This window comes from Thermobia domestica, chromosome 11 (genome assembly GCF_964235325.1).
Source record: "Thermobia domestica chromosome 11, izTheDome1.hap1.1, whole genome shotgun sequence".
Lineage (NCBI taxonomy): Eukaryota > Metazoa > Arthropoda > Insecta > Zygentoma > Lepismatidae > Thermobia > Thermobia domestica.
In genome coordinates, this window is record NC_137464.1 from 236,755,468 (window position 1) to 236,770,603 (window position 15,136).

At 35.6% G+C, this 15,136-nt stretch overlaps 1 protein-coding gene across 1 annotated transcript in view; it reads left to right on the forward strand.

The window, feature by feature from the left end:
- Positions 1-15,136, forward strand: part of LOC145665502 (sodium-independent sulfate anion transporter-like) — a 113,516-nt gene that overhangs the window by 61,184 nt on the left and 37,196 nt on the right. Inside the window, exons 6-8 of the mRNA XM_081732809.1 lie at positions 1,672-1,836; positions 8,320-8,481; positions 12,249-12,389. Coding sequence (XP_081588935.1) covers positions 1,672-1,836; positions 8,320-8,481; positions 12,249-12,389 — 468 coding nt within the window. The remainder of the gene's footprint in view (positions 1-1,671; positions 1,837-8,319; positions 8,482-12,248; positions 12,390-15,136) is intronic.

Below are 15,136 nucleotides of genomic sequence, written 5' to 3' on the forward strand. Positions count from 1 at the left end.
TAGTAATACGAAACTTATACGTAAATGATTTTCGAATAGAGTGTTATAAGTTAATTTATATCTAATTTTCTAAAATATAAATACTTTAAGAGGATCAACATTTGAATTATAAACCTGTTCAAAATTTTAGTTTTGATCAAAAAATAACAGAAAACATATTGGACACAGAAACGATAGTTAATACCCATTTGCAAAGGAGAATGCGATGTCACTATAAATACAGTGTTTCTACCATCTGAGTTAGAAATGTTTCTTCCTGTAGGTACTGAGCAAATCAGATTGTTTCATTGTGATGCTTGTTTTATTTTACCGCACTTTCCATTAGCCTATATATAATTCTGTTAAGGCAGTTAATTCCAATATATATAAGTCCTGCAGTAAAAGTTTCCAAGAAAAAATAATTAGTAATTGCACAAAATACTATCAATTAGTAATTGCACAAAATACTTACAAGAGCTGTAAAAATGTAATAGATAAAGTAATAGTAAGAGATAAAGCAAAATGTCTCCTATCAAAGTTGTTGAAAATTTAGCGATTGTTTCAATGGGGGCAAAACAAATCCATGTTTCCATTTAAAATTTTGATGTTTTTCCCCGTAGAAATATTCCTGAGATGCCCCTGATTTCAGAAGCATCACCACGTGATTTGGCACATCCACTATGGTAATTTTTTTTCAAAGATTTCTGCGCACTAGGAGATTAGTTAAAGGCCTGTTATGGATTTCGTGAATCACCCGGTAAATAGGTGTGTGTGTGTGTGTGTGTGTATGTGTGTGTGTGTGTGTGTGTGTGTGTGTGTGTGTGTGTGTTTATCATAACTAAAACGAATGTAGTTTTCTCAACCAAACTTCGTACACATATGATTCACAATCTGGAAAAGATAACTGTTTAGTAAAACATCTCTAGCTTTACTAGGAGTAGAAGTAGAAAGCAATGACATAAAAATAATCGAAAACGAGAGATACTTACGTAAAATCTATAGTTTTCGAGGTCACTGATATGGATACTGACTCCCGACGGAGTTAACTGTAAGTTCAGTTTGCAGTGTAAGTAAGACACCCTTAGCACCGCCAGGATGGGATCAGAATAAGATTACAGTAATTAAAAGTAATCGAAAGCGACCTATATTAGTGTCAAATCCATAGTTCTCTGAATCGCTAACATAAATACTTACACTTCCGATGCTGTTTAAGTCCAAGTTGAGTCTCCACTGGCATTGGTAGGTAAAAAGGGGTGCAGAAAATGACTGAGAAGAGGTGAGGGGTGGTGGTAGGAAGGAGTATGAGTACGATTATTTTAACCATTACACTTCCATGGAAATGGATATCTTAATGGAGAATAAGGTCAAATCCTTTCGGTAAACCAATTCTAGCTAGTATACTATATATATATATATATATATATATATATATATATATATATATATATATATATATATATATATATATATATATGCTATTTACTAACAGATATACCTAACACTTACGCATATACGTACTATTTGTAAAAACTAGTTTAAGAAAGAGCTATTATCAGCCTTTTCCTTAAAGCAGACAAATGTAGATTAGGAAGAACAGAGAATATTTGCAATTTCTACGATATTATTTATACTAATGCTATAATTAACTATGTTTAATTCAGGATATTAATTGAAAGATTTGTATATTTTCAGGTGAAATTGAAACTGGTCTGCCGAACTTTCGTAGTCCTATGTTCTCGACTAAATTAGGAAATGAGACACTAACATTTCCTGAAATGTGTAAAACACTTGGGGCTGGTTTAATTGTAGTTCCTGTGGTTTCAATTCTTGCAAATGTTGCAATTGCAAAAGCGTTCAGTAAGTTTGTATATATTCTAAAAGTAATGACTAAATCTCTAATTTATAAGAAATTATATTTTACTATATTAATTGTAAGTTCAATGTAATATCACTGTTTTCATAAACAATTTTGTCTAGAAAATGAAACCATAATCTATGTATCTATCTTACTATATGTAGGGGAATGAGAGGAATGGAAATCACTTAAGGGAAAGTCTGATATTAAAAGGAAATGATTTACAGTATTTAAATATAAGGTCAGCTATTTCATATCGTACTCGGAAAGTTCATGGTCTTGTCTACACGTAAAACACGATTCAGATTTACTAGACAATTTCATTGATCTCCATATCCTGCACCAGTGGCGTATTTACGATTTTGTTTCGGGGAGGGCTTTGCTAACTTTATTCCTGGAAATGTGAAAATTCTGCAAGATATTTCATTTACTTTAATATAGTAAATAAGATTTTGGAAGGGGAGGCTTAAGCCCGGAAGCCACCCCCTTAAATACGCCACTGTCCTGCACCGTGGGGTAATTGAGGCCATTAATAATTCCATAAGAATCTTAACGTAGCGAATAAAGATAAAACAAGTAGTCAAATTCTTTTTTAACTAGAAGCATAATCATTCATCGTAATATATTAGAGGAAGTTAAGGTTGTTGAAACCAACAAAACCGTTTGTTTCAGCGTGATTCTTAAAAATGTATTAATTTGAGAGCGCACAGTAAAGGATTATTTTATCGGTTTGATCATTGTGATTCTCAATACTCCAAACAGAAATTTCCAGAAAGTTATGTGTTTATTTTGTGCGGAATAAAGAAATGAGAATAATGACATGCTGCTTTAAAAAACGTAAATGAAGCAAGTGTAAAAACTGTAACTGAAAATGTGACACACTAAAGATGCTAGGCATAACTTAATAAAGAAGTAACAATATCTTTATAACACAACCCTGAAGAAATAACTATCTTGACTTTTCAGTGACTGATAGAATAGGTCGTTAGCTAAAGTCTTTCACGTCATTATGGCTAGCGAGTTAGCCAGTGTCAGAAACAAGTCTGTGCATGTAATTTCCAACAAACTCAGGTGATCCCTATTTCCCACTGATCTCTATTATCCTCATCTACTGTAGTCGATAATGGCAAGCACCAGAGAAATGAAATTTTGTGGGTAAAAGCATTGGATCTTATGCAGAGTCGTTTTGACGTATGGTTAGCATCATACTAAAGATTTGACTACTGTAGGAAACATATGTTAGTCAAACTCTTTAGTATGGCACTAATCACGCGCCACAACGACTCTGCATAAGGCCCATTGAGTTTTTGGTCCTTTGGAAATGTTACATAATATAGGGTTCATTTGATTCACTGCACTGTAACCATTTTTGTTTCCAATACATTAATTCGCAAAACTTTTGAGGTTGGTGATTACATCACTCTTCACATACCCACTTAGCTCGTTTTCATCTCGAAACTGTTTCCCACGCAGATGAATGCACTAATCGTTAGATTAATGTTAGCTTAGATTCTTCTGTCATACGGGTATGATCCCTGATTTGTGTTATGGAGATACATCTGTCTTTTTGGATGAGTTTCCGCGTTTTTCATCGGTTCTGAAGGTTGACGGTCTTCCTGACGGTGGCTAGTCACTTGTGTTGCAATCACCATCCCAATACGTCTGAAGCTATTAACACATTACTTCTATCTATTGTGTTGTCTTCTTAGACTCGTAACATCTTACTGTGAATCGATGTTGATGAGTTACTGCCAGATTTGTAGACAAACTCGGTGACTGCACGTTGTTGTAAAAAGATGTACGGTGGTCATCAAGGGTGGATTACTTACAACAACAGGAAATAAAAGCTAGATATATGTTAGGTGATAAAGAATCAATGCTTTTTTCTCCACAATTTCATTTTTCTAGCGCATACGATTATCGAGCTACCATGGAGTGAGTGTTTATTTTTAACCGATCATTATATTACTATATTTATTGATTTTTGTATGCCATAACATAACTGTGTGCTCACAATCGTAGCTACTTGATGTAAGTTTATCTTAATGTATGTAAAAAAAAAAAAAAAAATATGATGGTGATGGTTCGATCAAGATGCATGGGATGAATGTGTTGTCCCTTGTTTCTGAGGAACAGCAGAGGCAGAAATAAAACAAGATTTCTGTACGTAGAATAAGAAAGAAGAAGGTTAATTCAGTAATGAATAAGACACCAACAAATTAATAAAATAGCTTGGAGTAACTTTTAGTCATTTTAAATGATTTACAAATTAAAGACATCATTGTGTGTGTGTGTGTGTGTGTGTGTGTGTGTGTGTGTGTGTATGTATGTATGTCCAGGTTAGAAATACGAAAACGAACCAGTTTTTCTTAACTATGATTACTGAATCTGAAACTAGAAACAAAAGTACTTCATACTTGAGAGTTATTTGTGGAGAGTGGAAAACTTTGATACTTTTCTTTAGCGTGAGGTTTTGAACTACTTAATATCTTTCTAAACAGACTCAACTTAATTTTTTTCTTTTCTTTTCGTTTTCTTAGTTTACTTGTAATATACCTTGATTATGTTAAATTGCTTTTGTTATTTGATTAATATGTATTTATTTATTTACAAATGTTTGTGATACAAATCTTACAGGAACAAAGTAATATAAAATATACAAAGAACAATAAAGAAAGACCAAAGAAAAACGAAAAAGATTATACCAGTATATATCATGTATACAAAGATTTTAATTTTATTCTGAAATGTTTCTCAGAGTCCAAGATATCAACATCAGACGGTAGCAAACTATTGTACAATATGCCAGCCATAAGTATAAAGAACGTTGCACAATTGAAGTCCAGATGTAGCATATATTAATAACGAATTACTACGTGTAAGACGAAACAATACACGAAACTTGAGAACTGAAACCAAAAATTCAGAGTCAATTTTTCCACTTATAATCTTGTGTAGAAACAGCAAATCGGCCACCATGGTTGCGTATTTGGAATCAGAACATTAAATTCATTAAACAGCTGAGCTCTCTTAAGGATACGCATCGAAGGAACTGTTTATCTGACAATAGCAAGGAAAAAACGTTAAGAACAGAATAGAAATGGGTTAAGTTTGAAGCACAAGCCATGTTCCATATCGGTAAGCAAAATTCAATTTTAGGTGACACAAAAACTTGGAGGAAAATGCTGAGAAGTTTGATAAAGTGAATTTTTGTAAACTTGTACAGGATACTTAGCATTCTCGTAGCACTCTTCACAGTAGCAGAGATATGAGCAGCGAAAGTAAGTTTCTCATCAAATAACTAATACTCCAAGGTCTTTATGGATATTAACTTATCTTTTCTCAACTCTTTCATGTGTTTATTACCCAAGACCATGTATCTTCTGGAATTCCGAAGTGCATCGTTTCTAGAATAGATAGTCTACTATTTGCATTCGCTTGTTTTGTTTAAGCAATATCCAGTCAGTGGGTTTAGAAAGACTTTGTTGAAGCATTATCTATAGAAGAAATTTCTTGAAAAGCTTATAATTGTCGGCAAAAAGAAAAAGGTGTAGATTGTAAAGAAATGTAGGACGGGAGATTGTCCATACAAAAGAAGAAAAAAACAGAAGCCCTAGAACACTAGAAAGAACTGGAACAAATTTGGGTGTTGAATCTAGCAGAACAACATGTTACTTTCTATCAGTGAGAAATTACCCATGAACATTAAATTTATCGGACAGTTTATGAAGAAGGAGAAATATGTAAAACTTTATGAAAGACTTTTGAGATATCTAAATATATTACCTCAAGTTGAGAATTATCCAAAAGATAATTAAAAGCATGAGTAAGACATTCTGGAGTAAAAAGCCATGATTTCTGTTGCAGGAGCTAGTAAGATATGATGTTTGTTGCCGGAAGCCATGCTGTAGTAATTTGAAATAAGGAACTGTAATATTGTAAAGGCTATCCTCTATATTTTTCTCGCTGAGAATTCAAAACGGAGATAGCAGAGAACTGCGTCTATGAAAGCTTACATCAGTTTTAATACCAGATTTATACATTGGAATAATGTTAGCCTGTTTCCAAAGCTGAGAAAAAACGCCTTCCACAAGACATCTATTAAACAAAACAGACAAAAGGATAAACAATTGACGCAGCGATACTGCGTAGAAATATTAATTGACATATAGTATTGGATATATATATTTGACTTTCTTCATAGTTATAGTATAGTCATGGGTGGCCAAGGCAGAATGTGATAGGTCTTCATTTTCAGATACATGTATTGCCCTTAAAAAAAATAATCTCGCTGTAAATATGTATAAGCAAGTGCCGAGCATTAGATTTTATTTACGTTACAGATTATTGAACGGAATACTCTATATCAGTGGTTCTCAACCTAACTCTTATCACGATCGTCTGCGACTTCCTTATAATTTCTGGTTTGTAATTAGCTTATGTGGGATTTTTAATATGCTATTGCGGAGATCTCACGATATCCATCTTTCTATAATAGTAGAATCCATTTTTTTTGTATGTAGTGGATACAGTAATTTCTCTAAAAGCGAATGGATTAAAACCAAATTTGGTCAGTTCATTCATATTACAAATATTGAATCGGATCCGTCATACTGTTTCAAAATGGAGGCCATTTGAAAATTTTAGAACTTCATAACTCGCTTAATTTTGAGTCATATGATAAAACGCCTGTTGAAAATGTTTACCTGTTGAAAATATTTACCTGTTGAAAATATTTGGTAGATCTATTTTTTGTTGTTCTTAACAGTATGTATAAAAATAAAAATATGCCTATCAGAACAAAATTCAAAATAATAACAATTTAAAAATATTTTCTGGTGTTAGATTTTAATTATATTTGTCTCTTCCGCTTATCTTCGCGACCCCCATGTTGAGAAATCCTGCTCTATATACAACCTTTTTCCTACAAAAACATATTTTTTGAATGTGACTTGAATTGGATATGATATATTATTACGAGAAATATCGGAGACAGAAGAAGTCGTGAATAAGGCAGATCTTATCCTGGACTATACTATTATTATTATTTTGCCACCATATTTTATATGTACTTATAATAGTTATAATAACGACCACTAGCACTTATGTTATACTTCATTCTGCGATTAGAAACTTCATCCTAAAACTTAAATTCTTTGATGTATATAAAGAATTTCTTTTAGTTAAATGAAGACGTATTTTAATACTTCAGTATTATTGATTTATTCCAGTTCTACGTTTAATCTTATTGTATTTCATGTTTCTAATTGTAGCCAAGCAGTAGTGGTACGAATGAAACTTCAAATGGTAGGATCCGTCTTCTATAGCCTCGACACATTAAAAAAAAAAAAACTGACATGAATCTCCAATCATTCAAAAATAAATAAACTTTCATATGCAAATTACTATAACTTAAATGTAGGTGATGTGCACATTTTAAATTTAGCCACATAAGATATGTTTGTTATGTAGACCAAGGTATTATTATAAACTAACATTATAACCCTGAAATGTATTCATTTCAACCGAAGGAAACACAAAATGGTAAAATAATAATAATAACATAATCCGGTAATCGTTGTACATATAGTTTACCTTTACCTTTTTAATAGCCTTTTCTTCATTTCAAACAATTTCTGACGATGGAGTCAATAACTGCGACTGTACCCTTTGTTTCCCAAAGAATGAATTTGTGAAGAGAAAGAAAACACCAAACTTTCAACGTCAATTGGCTGTACAGTTTCAACGCGAATGAAAATCCTGAAAATAATTTCAACTTCTGTTACTTAGATGGCTTGCAAAGTTCATACTAAAAGATGGTTTCCTTCTAAATCCATTGGGGTCCCGGGTTCGATCCCAGCCCCCGCCAAGTGAACTTTGTGGTGGACAAACACCGTGTGCGTGGGTTTTCTCGGGGTTCTCCCGTTTCCTCCCACTTTCTTCATTCCACCATTTCATTCATTACTCATCATCACCGTCTCCTTTAGCCTAACCGGCGTAACTGTGGAACGTAAAACTCAAAGATTTCATTGCATTTTCTAAATCCACTAGGCTGCACCGAGAAAATAGTTAAAACTGCCGGAAAGGGTTAACAACTTTAAATTTTAAAATACGCAATTGAGCAATAATAGAAGAAGTAAATATAACTTCTTTTATTGTGTTGAAAGAATAATGCTTTAACCAAGGATGTTATAAAATAGAAGATCTGCCCTTACAACAACATTTTGAAGCCATACGTCATAGTTTCGCCACCCCTACTCTGCCCACTCCGCCCAAAAAGATCGCAATGTTTTGAGCTAACAATCATGGCGGAAACGAAACTAGCGAATCAGACGATGACGGAAACGAGAGTATCCAATCAGACGTCCCGATGCTCGGTTGTTTTTTGGATTCATTGATTTAATAGGATGAAGATACATATGGGCAGATTCTCTATTTTATAACATCCTTGACTTCAACTTACACTTCATTTTTTTTATTGGCAGCTAGTGGGGAAGCAGTAGATGGAACTCAGGAGATGATTGCTCTTGGAGTATGCAACATATTCGGTTCTTTTGTTGGTTCCATGCCAACATGTGGCGCATTTTCACGAAGTGCACTGAACAATGCAAGTGGAGTCCGTACACCTTTGGGAGGTATTTACTCAGGTAAACATCTTATTATAATTGATTGTTCTGGCTTCGTTGTTCAGAGTAGACCCTCTTGCTACCTACTTAGCAGAATTATGCAAAGAATAGAAGTGGACGAAGGATCAGTGTGTTAATATTTTTCTGACCTCTGAATTTAAACTCAGTTACCATGGAACGTTACTCTACGCAATAAGTATATTTTATGCCAACGAAGATGTTTATTTTTTTTTAAATCATTGTCTCAGAACATGCGCTTTGGAGGTGAATTTGGAGACAAACATTTCGCATTATTCTACTGTAATATATGAAAATTAGTTATCTAGAAATATGCCAATTATAATTCATCTTAAAATATAGCCTGATCTAACTTTACAAGTAATGCAGGGCAAGTCAAAAGATGGACTCGATTTCACATGTTATTGTGAGACATGTGCTAAAAAAAGGTAAACTGTCTAAGTTTTCTCCAAACATATCACAAGTATTCTATGTGAACACCTCGTGTAACACGACACACATCAAGTCGATAGTCTATCTCCTGCCGAACTTTTCGTAGCATGTTCTGGTAAATGCCAGTAATTCATTTCATGCATGCTGCTGACTCTTAGCGGTAGAAAGTGAAACTGTGTGGAAACTAAATATTGAAAGTTTATCTTAGGAAGCGCAGATCTCAGAATAACATATGTTTGTTAGATTTCACAGAATGCATTTCTAAAATTGGGTTCATCATTTTGACTTGCCCTGTGTATGACTACATTTAATGTTCAGTTACACTTCGTTAGTCGCTTATTTCACATTTTACTTATATCTACATATTAAAATTGGATGAATAAACTGTGTTTTAAATAAACTACCCCATGCCGTAAACGTCGCCAACACCTAGTGGCCCACTTGCGGGTAAATGTCGATCGTCGATATAGCGACGCGTCGACAGATTGCCGCTAGTGTCCCACTGGTGGTAGGGTTTCGTCCAGTCGAAACAGATATCTCGCGTCGGGGTGTTAAAGTTACCATCGCGTAGCAGCGAGGACTTCGTTTCAGTCCGTGCTCCTTCGATTCGTCGCGGAGTATCGCGAAGGGACCAACACGAACTATCGCCAGTCATGTGCATGCGGCTATTATTATATGTTATTTTTCCTAACGAATTGCGCCTAAAGTGAGCTCCGGGGGTTGAGAATAACCTCTGCCTCAACATCATGAAGTAAAAAATCTTGAGATAAGTTCGATAATTGTATGAATTTAGATGGTAACTGTCGTCGATCATTGGAAAGTAAGTATGAGAAAACCATGAAATAATGTAAGACACGCGTCATTCTGTTATGAAATTACATGGCGAACGCATTTTAGCTTATCCGAAACAGTTATCGTCGAATATACACGGATAAAGGAGCACCCTGATTGACCAAATTAAAAAGACCTCAACGACGTATCCCTTTACAAGCGGGGTTTCCTTCATCGCCTCCGTGAAGTCGTAAGAACAGCCGCCTAGTAATCATGTGGTTGGTGGTCCGAGCCATTTCTGGGGTACTTTTTTGGTACTTTTTTTTTAGTGTTTTTTAGACTCACCTTAATGTATACAAATCACAAATATAGGCGATTTAACATATTTTGGGGGAGTAATTTTGCGGTCATTGGCATTTTGTCGCGTCTCTGCCGCTAGTGGTATAATTTTCAAAACGGAAGAGGGGCCACCGCGAATCGTCGCTGCGGGGCCGCCAACTTTTTGCGAGATGTTGCTAGTTGCCCATCGGTGGTCCACCGACGCTTACGGCATGGGTATGCTTGTAAGTTTCATATCGAGTCACACCACAATTCAGCATGCTATCTCTGTTAACATAGGATCAAATGTGGACCGCAATGGCTCAATGGTACAGTGTCCACCTCTGGTGCGTGGGGTTCCTGGTTGGATCCTAATCTGCGCCAAGTTGCTTTTTGGTGGACAAACACTTTGTACGTGGCAGTTCATTAACAAGATCAGGTGTCAGATGATACGGTTATTATAGCTAGAACCGAAGAAGGACTACAAGAGATGATTGACAAAATAGTTGAAGATGTCGATCATTTCAAGTATCTGGGAAGTATTTTGCCGAGAGGCGCTTACTATACCAAAGAGATCAGGTCAGCAATTGCCATAGTCAAAGAAGCATTCAACAAGAAAAGAGAAGAGCACTCTTAACTGGCAAGTTAACATTGTAATGAGAAAGAAGTTGGTCAAGTGCTATATTTGAAGTATTGGACAGTATGGTTCAGAGACATGGACATCAACCCTTTCAGCAGATACCCTCACAATTGTGAATGCTATTTTCAGTTGTCAAAAAATGTCAATCAAAGGATTTTAGTGCACAAATGAGGTACAGGCACATTTGTGAGTAAATGAAATCTTTAAGTTTAACGTCCCATGGTTAGGTGATAATGAGAAATGAGTGAGATGAAGAAAGTGGGAGGAAACGGGAGAACCCCGAGAAAACCCACGAGCAAGGTGTTTGTCCACTACCAAGTCCACACGGCGCGAGCTGGGATCGAACCAGGGATCCCAAGCCCCGGTTGTGAACGGTCTACCACTGAGCCACCGCGCCCCCCCCATTTGTGAGTGTCTGAATGACAAGTTGTCAGGTACTGAATTGAAATCTGTTAAGTATATTGGAAATCATAACGTTTATAGGTAGTTCTGCATTCACAATTGTGTGGGTAACTTCTGAAAGGGTTAAGTAAGTTATAAAAGAAATATTTAGAGAGCTTCGAAATGTGGTGTTGGAGGAAGATGGGGAAGATAAAATGGATAGAGAGAATAATAGATGAAGATGTTTTGAAACGAATAGGAGAGAAGAGAATGCTTCTCGCCAGTCTGGTTTTATTTATCCAATGGAAAAGAGGGTAGCTTAAGATTTTTTCTGGGAGAATGGATCTCGAGCCCTATATGCTTTTTTTTTTAATACACCTATGAATAATTGCGATCATTCCCCTTACGCATCTGGAAAATACACCCCGCGGAAATATTTTTCTAAAAGAAATTCTGTCACAGAAGATACAGAAGAGAAGTGAAGAAAGAAATAACCAGAACACAAGAAGAGAAGAAAGGTCTTGTCTTAGCCCGACCACAACACCACCAGAGGAAATCTGAGGTAGAAATGATATAGTAAATAACTGTTCTTGTTAAGTCTATAGAGTAAGTTGCATTGATTATAGAATTGTTTTCTGGATAATAATTAAATACTTACAAGGTTGCAATGTTATGCTGAGTTGAATAAAATCAGATTAAATAGTATCGTTTATATATTAAGGAAAGTCAAATCAAATGCGGCCATGCAATAAATAAATAAATAAATACAATAGGAATGAAGTGAAAAGATGTAATAGTAAACAAAAAAAAAAAAAAAACTCAGTCATGAGTCCCGTCGTGCAACGAACCACTGAATTCCATCGTTAAAAGATGTGGTTACTTGAAATGTTTTAATTAAGAGTGTTTCTGAGTGAACTGAAGGTATGAAAATGTAACGGTGACAGATCAGGACTATACGGTGGATCTCCTAGTAGCCAGCAGTAACCTTTCAAGGTTCCCACTATTGCCATTTTATACGCGGACGTGCATTATAAAGAGAACTATAGCTTCGGTCAAAACTCCTGGGTATTTGTTCTATATTGTACCATATACTTATAAAGATTCTAGGATGTCGATTAGCAATCGATTTCGAAAGTTCAGCCATTAGTGATTAGTCAAGTTTTTATTAGATTCATCCTAACACTCATTATCAAAGAATGTTTGGTTAATTAGTATTCTTTAATTGCAGGTACAATGATTTTGCTGGCCTTAACTTTCCTTGCTCCGTACTTTCATTATATACCCAGAGCAACATTAGCTGCTGTTCTAATTTGTGCTGTAATTTTTATGGTTGAGTACGAAATAATTGCTCCTCTCTGGAAGTTAAACAGTTAAGTATAAACTAAAATACTTTTTATTTTATTTGAAGTAGTACGTAGAGCGATAATCAGAAAATTTCAAATATCATATTCTAGCTTATATGAACCATACCTAAGAAAAGTCATAAAAAAAATATGTGTAAGTCTGAAGGGTGAGCTAAGCTACAGAGACCAGTAACTAAATGAGTGGCACGTATAAACCATCTAACATGTTCTGAAATGGAAGGAAAGTTACGTTATGAAAGGATGATAGGCGAGAAAACATATTGTTAATTCCTACATTGTTTTGCTTATGCTAGATTTGGATATAGAGATGTTTACTGTCTGTGTTTGTATAATTGGTGTTAATAGACTATATAAAGAAATTTAATCGGTGTAATGTAATATTATTGTTAACAAGTAAGAAGGATGAAATTGCAAGAAATACGACCTAAACATTTTATTAACATTTACAGTTTTCTAAGAGCCCTGGACCGAAATACGTCCTATGAGTCTTCGGGGCAACGAACTTAATCCACAAATTTAAATACTAAATTACCTATACAATTTATGCCTTATAACATATATGTTGTATTTTATTGTTGTTTATTATTTAGAATGATTATATTATTACTGTAACAAACGGATAACTTGGAATTATTCCAATTGTTGCGCCTGTATTATCACGTGGCATTAACACTGTTTTCATTTAATGAATTGACAGCCACGTAATTAGTCAAAACTTCGGCATGCTTAGTCTAATGTAAACTTGAGCATTAGGTTATAGAAACAGAGTGTCAGCAGAACTTGTGATGGACGAAGTTTGCGCTCAGATGAACTTTTGTAAAAATTTCCACTAAACTGTTCTGGAAAATAGGGTTCTACTTCACGCAGCGAGGAGCTTCAGAAATATTAATAATAAGGTAGACGTCTGTAATCACTAAAGCCTGTGACAAACGTTGCCGAGTGCTAAGGGGTGTGGCTATGGCTAAGCAGACGAACTACAGCGCGATCAGGTGGCAGAGGATAGACGTGGATGTGTACAAAATAAACGTGGCAATACCGCTGGCCTTTCATTTGCTAGCAGCATTTAAAGGGAACTTGGAGCGCCGCCTTCAAATGCCAAGATGTTTGTCACGCCGTTATTTTCATTTAGTCTGGTACAATTTACTTTTGCTTAACAGCAAGGTGGAGTTAATAATAGTAGTTATATAGGGTGTCCGCAATGGGACTGACGGCTTTTAAAAGTGTATAGTTTTATTATGGTCAGAGATACAGAAGAAAAAAACATTCATATTGAAGGAAAACTCAAAAAGTTTTGTTCAGCAAATTTTCATACTTGAATAACTACCGATGACGGCGCTAGTATCGCCGATAAGCAGAAATGGCGTCGGCAGTCGAAAAAGCGCAATGCGTGTGATGGTTTGCAGAGACAAAAAGTTCAACGAAACTTTCGACGTGTTTACCACAAGGATCCTCCATCACGCAACAGTATCCAGGTGTGGAAGGATCAATTTTTATCAACGGGGAGTGTAGCGAAACAACACAGTGGTGGTAAATCGAGTGTGTCAGAAGAAAATGTGGGTGCAAAAGGAGAGTGTTCTCACATAGCCCGAGAAAGTCAATTCGCGCAGCGACCAGGCAATTGGCAATTCCAAAGACAACAGTGCACGATGTGGTACATAAACGATTACGTTTGCGCGCGTATAAGGTGCAATTGTTGCAAGAAATTAAGCCCAACGATAAGCCAGAGAGCAGCATTTGCTACTGAAATTCTGGACAGGATTGATTATGACCATAATTTCCTATTGAACGTTGTTTTCTTTGATGAGGCAACTTTTCACATGTCTGGCTGTGTTAACAGACTCAATGTTAGGATATGGGGATCTGAGAATCCGCATGCGTACATAGAACATTCTAGAGACAGTCCCAAATCGAATGTTTGGTGTGTTTTAACACAATGCAGTTATAGGCCCCTTCTTTTTTATAGAGCAAACCATAACAGGAAATGTGTTCTTAGACATGCTTTAACACTTTGCTGTTCCCTAGTTACAACACTTGCAACCTCAAGTGATATTCCAATTGGATGGTGCTCCGCCACATTGGAGCCTACAAATGAGGAGGTACTTTGATACTGAATTTCCTGCCGTTGGATAGGCCGTGATGGGCCAATTAGGTGGCCTCCGCGCTCTCCTGATGTTACCCCCTGGACTTCTTTCTGCGGGAGTATGTGAAAGACCTTGTGTACCCTGGTGAAAAGTGTGTAACCTTGATGAACTGAAGAACCGTATTAGGAATACGATTGCTTCAGTAATACCTCAGATGTTACAGAGTACGTGGAGAGAGACTGAGTTCAGGCTAGATATTGTGGGAGTTACAAATGGAGCTCACGTGAAGTTACACTGAGTTAGAATGATTTGTAAATAAGACCAAATAAACCTTTTTAGTCCTCCTTTAAAATGCATTTGTTTCTTCTTTATCTCTGACCATATTAAAACTGCACACTTTTAAAATCCGCCAGTCCTATTCTGGACACCTTGTTTAACTATTAGAAATAGCATGCAGAAATTTTCAGTTTCAAATTTGTGCCCCGAATTACACAAATTCCACTGGTGTCCACACTTGTCTTTAGCTCAATCTGGCAACTTTGTATGGTACACTATCAATAGTTTATTAAGCTAATAAATGGGAATTCTGGTGTATTAAGTTGATAATTGGGTATTCTAGAGATATGTATTAATCTTTTGAAAACAATCTACACTGCTTGAAAAATGCTAAG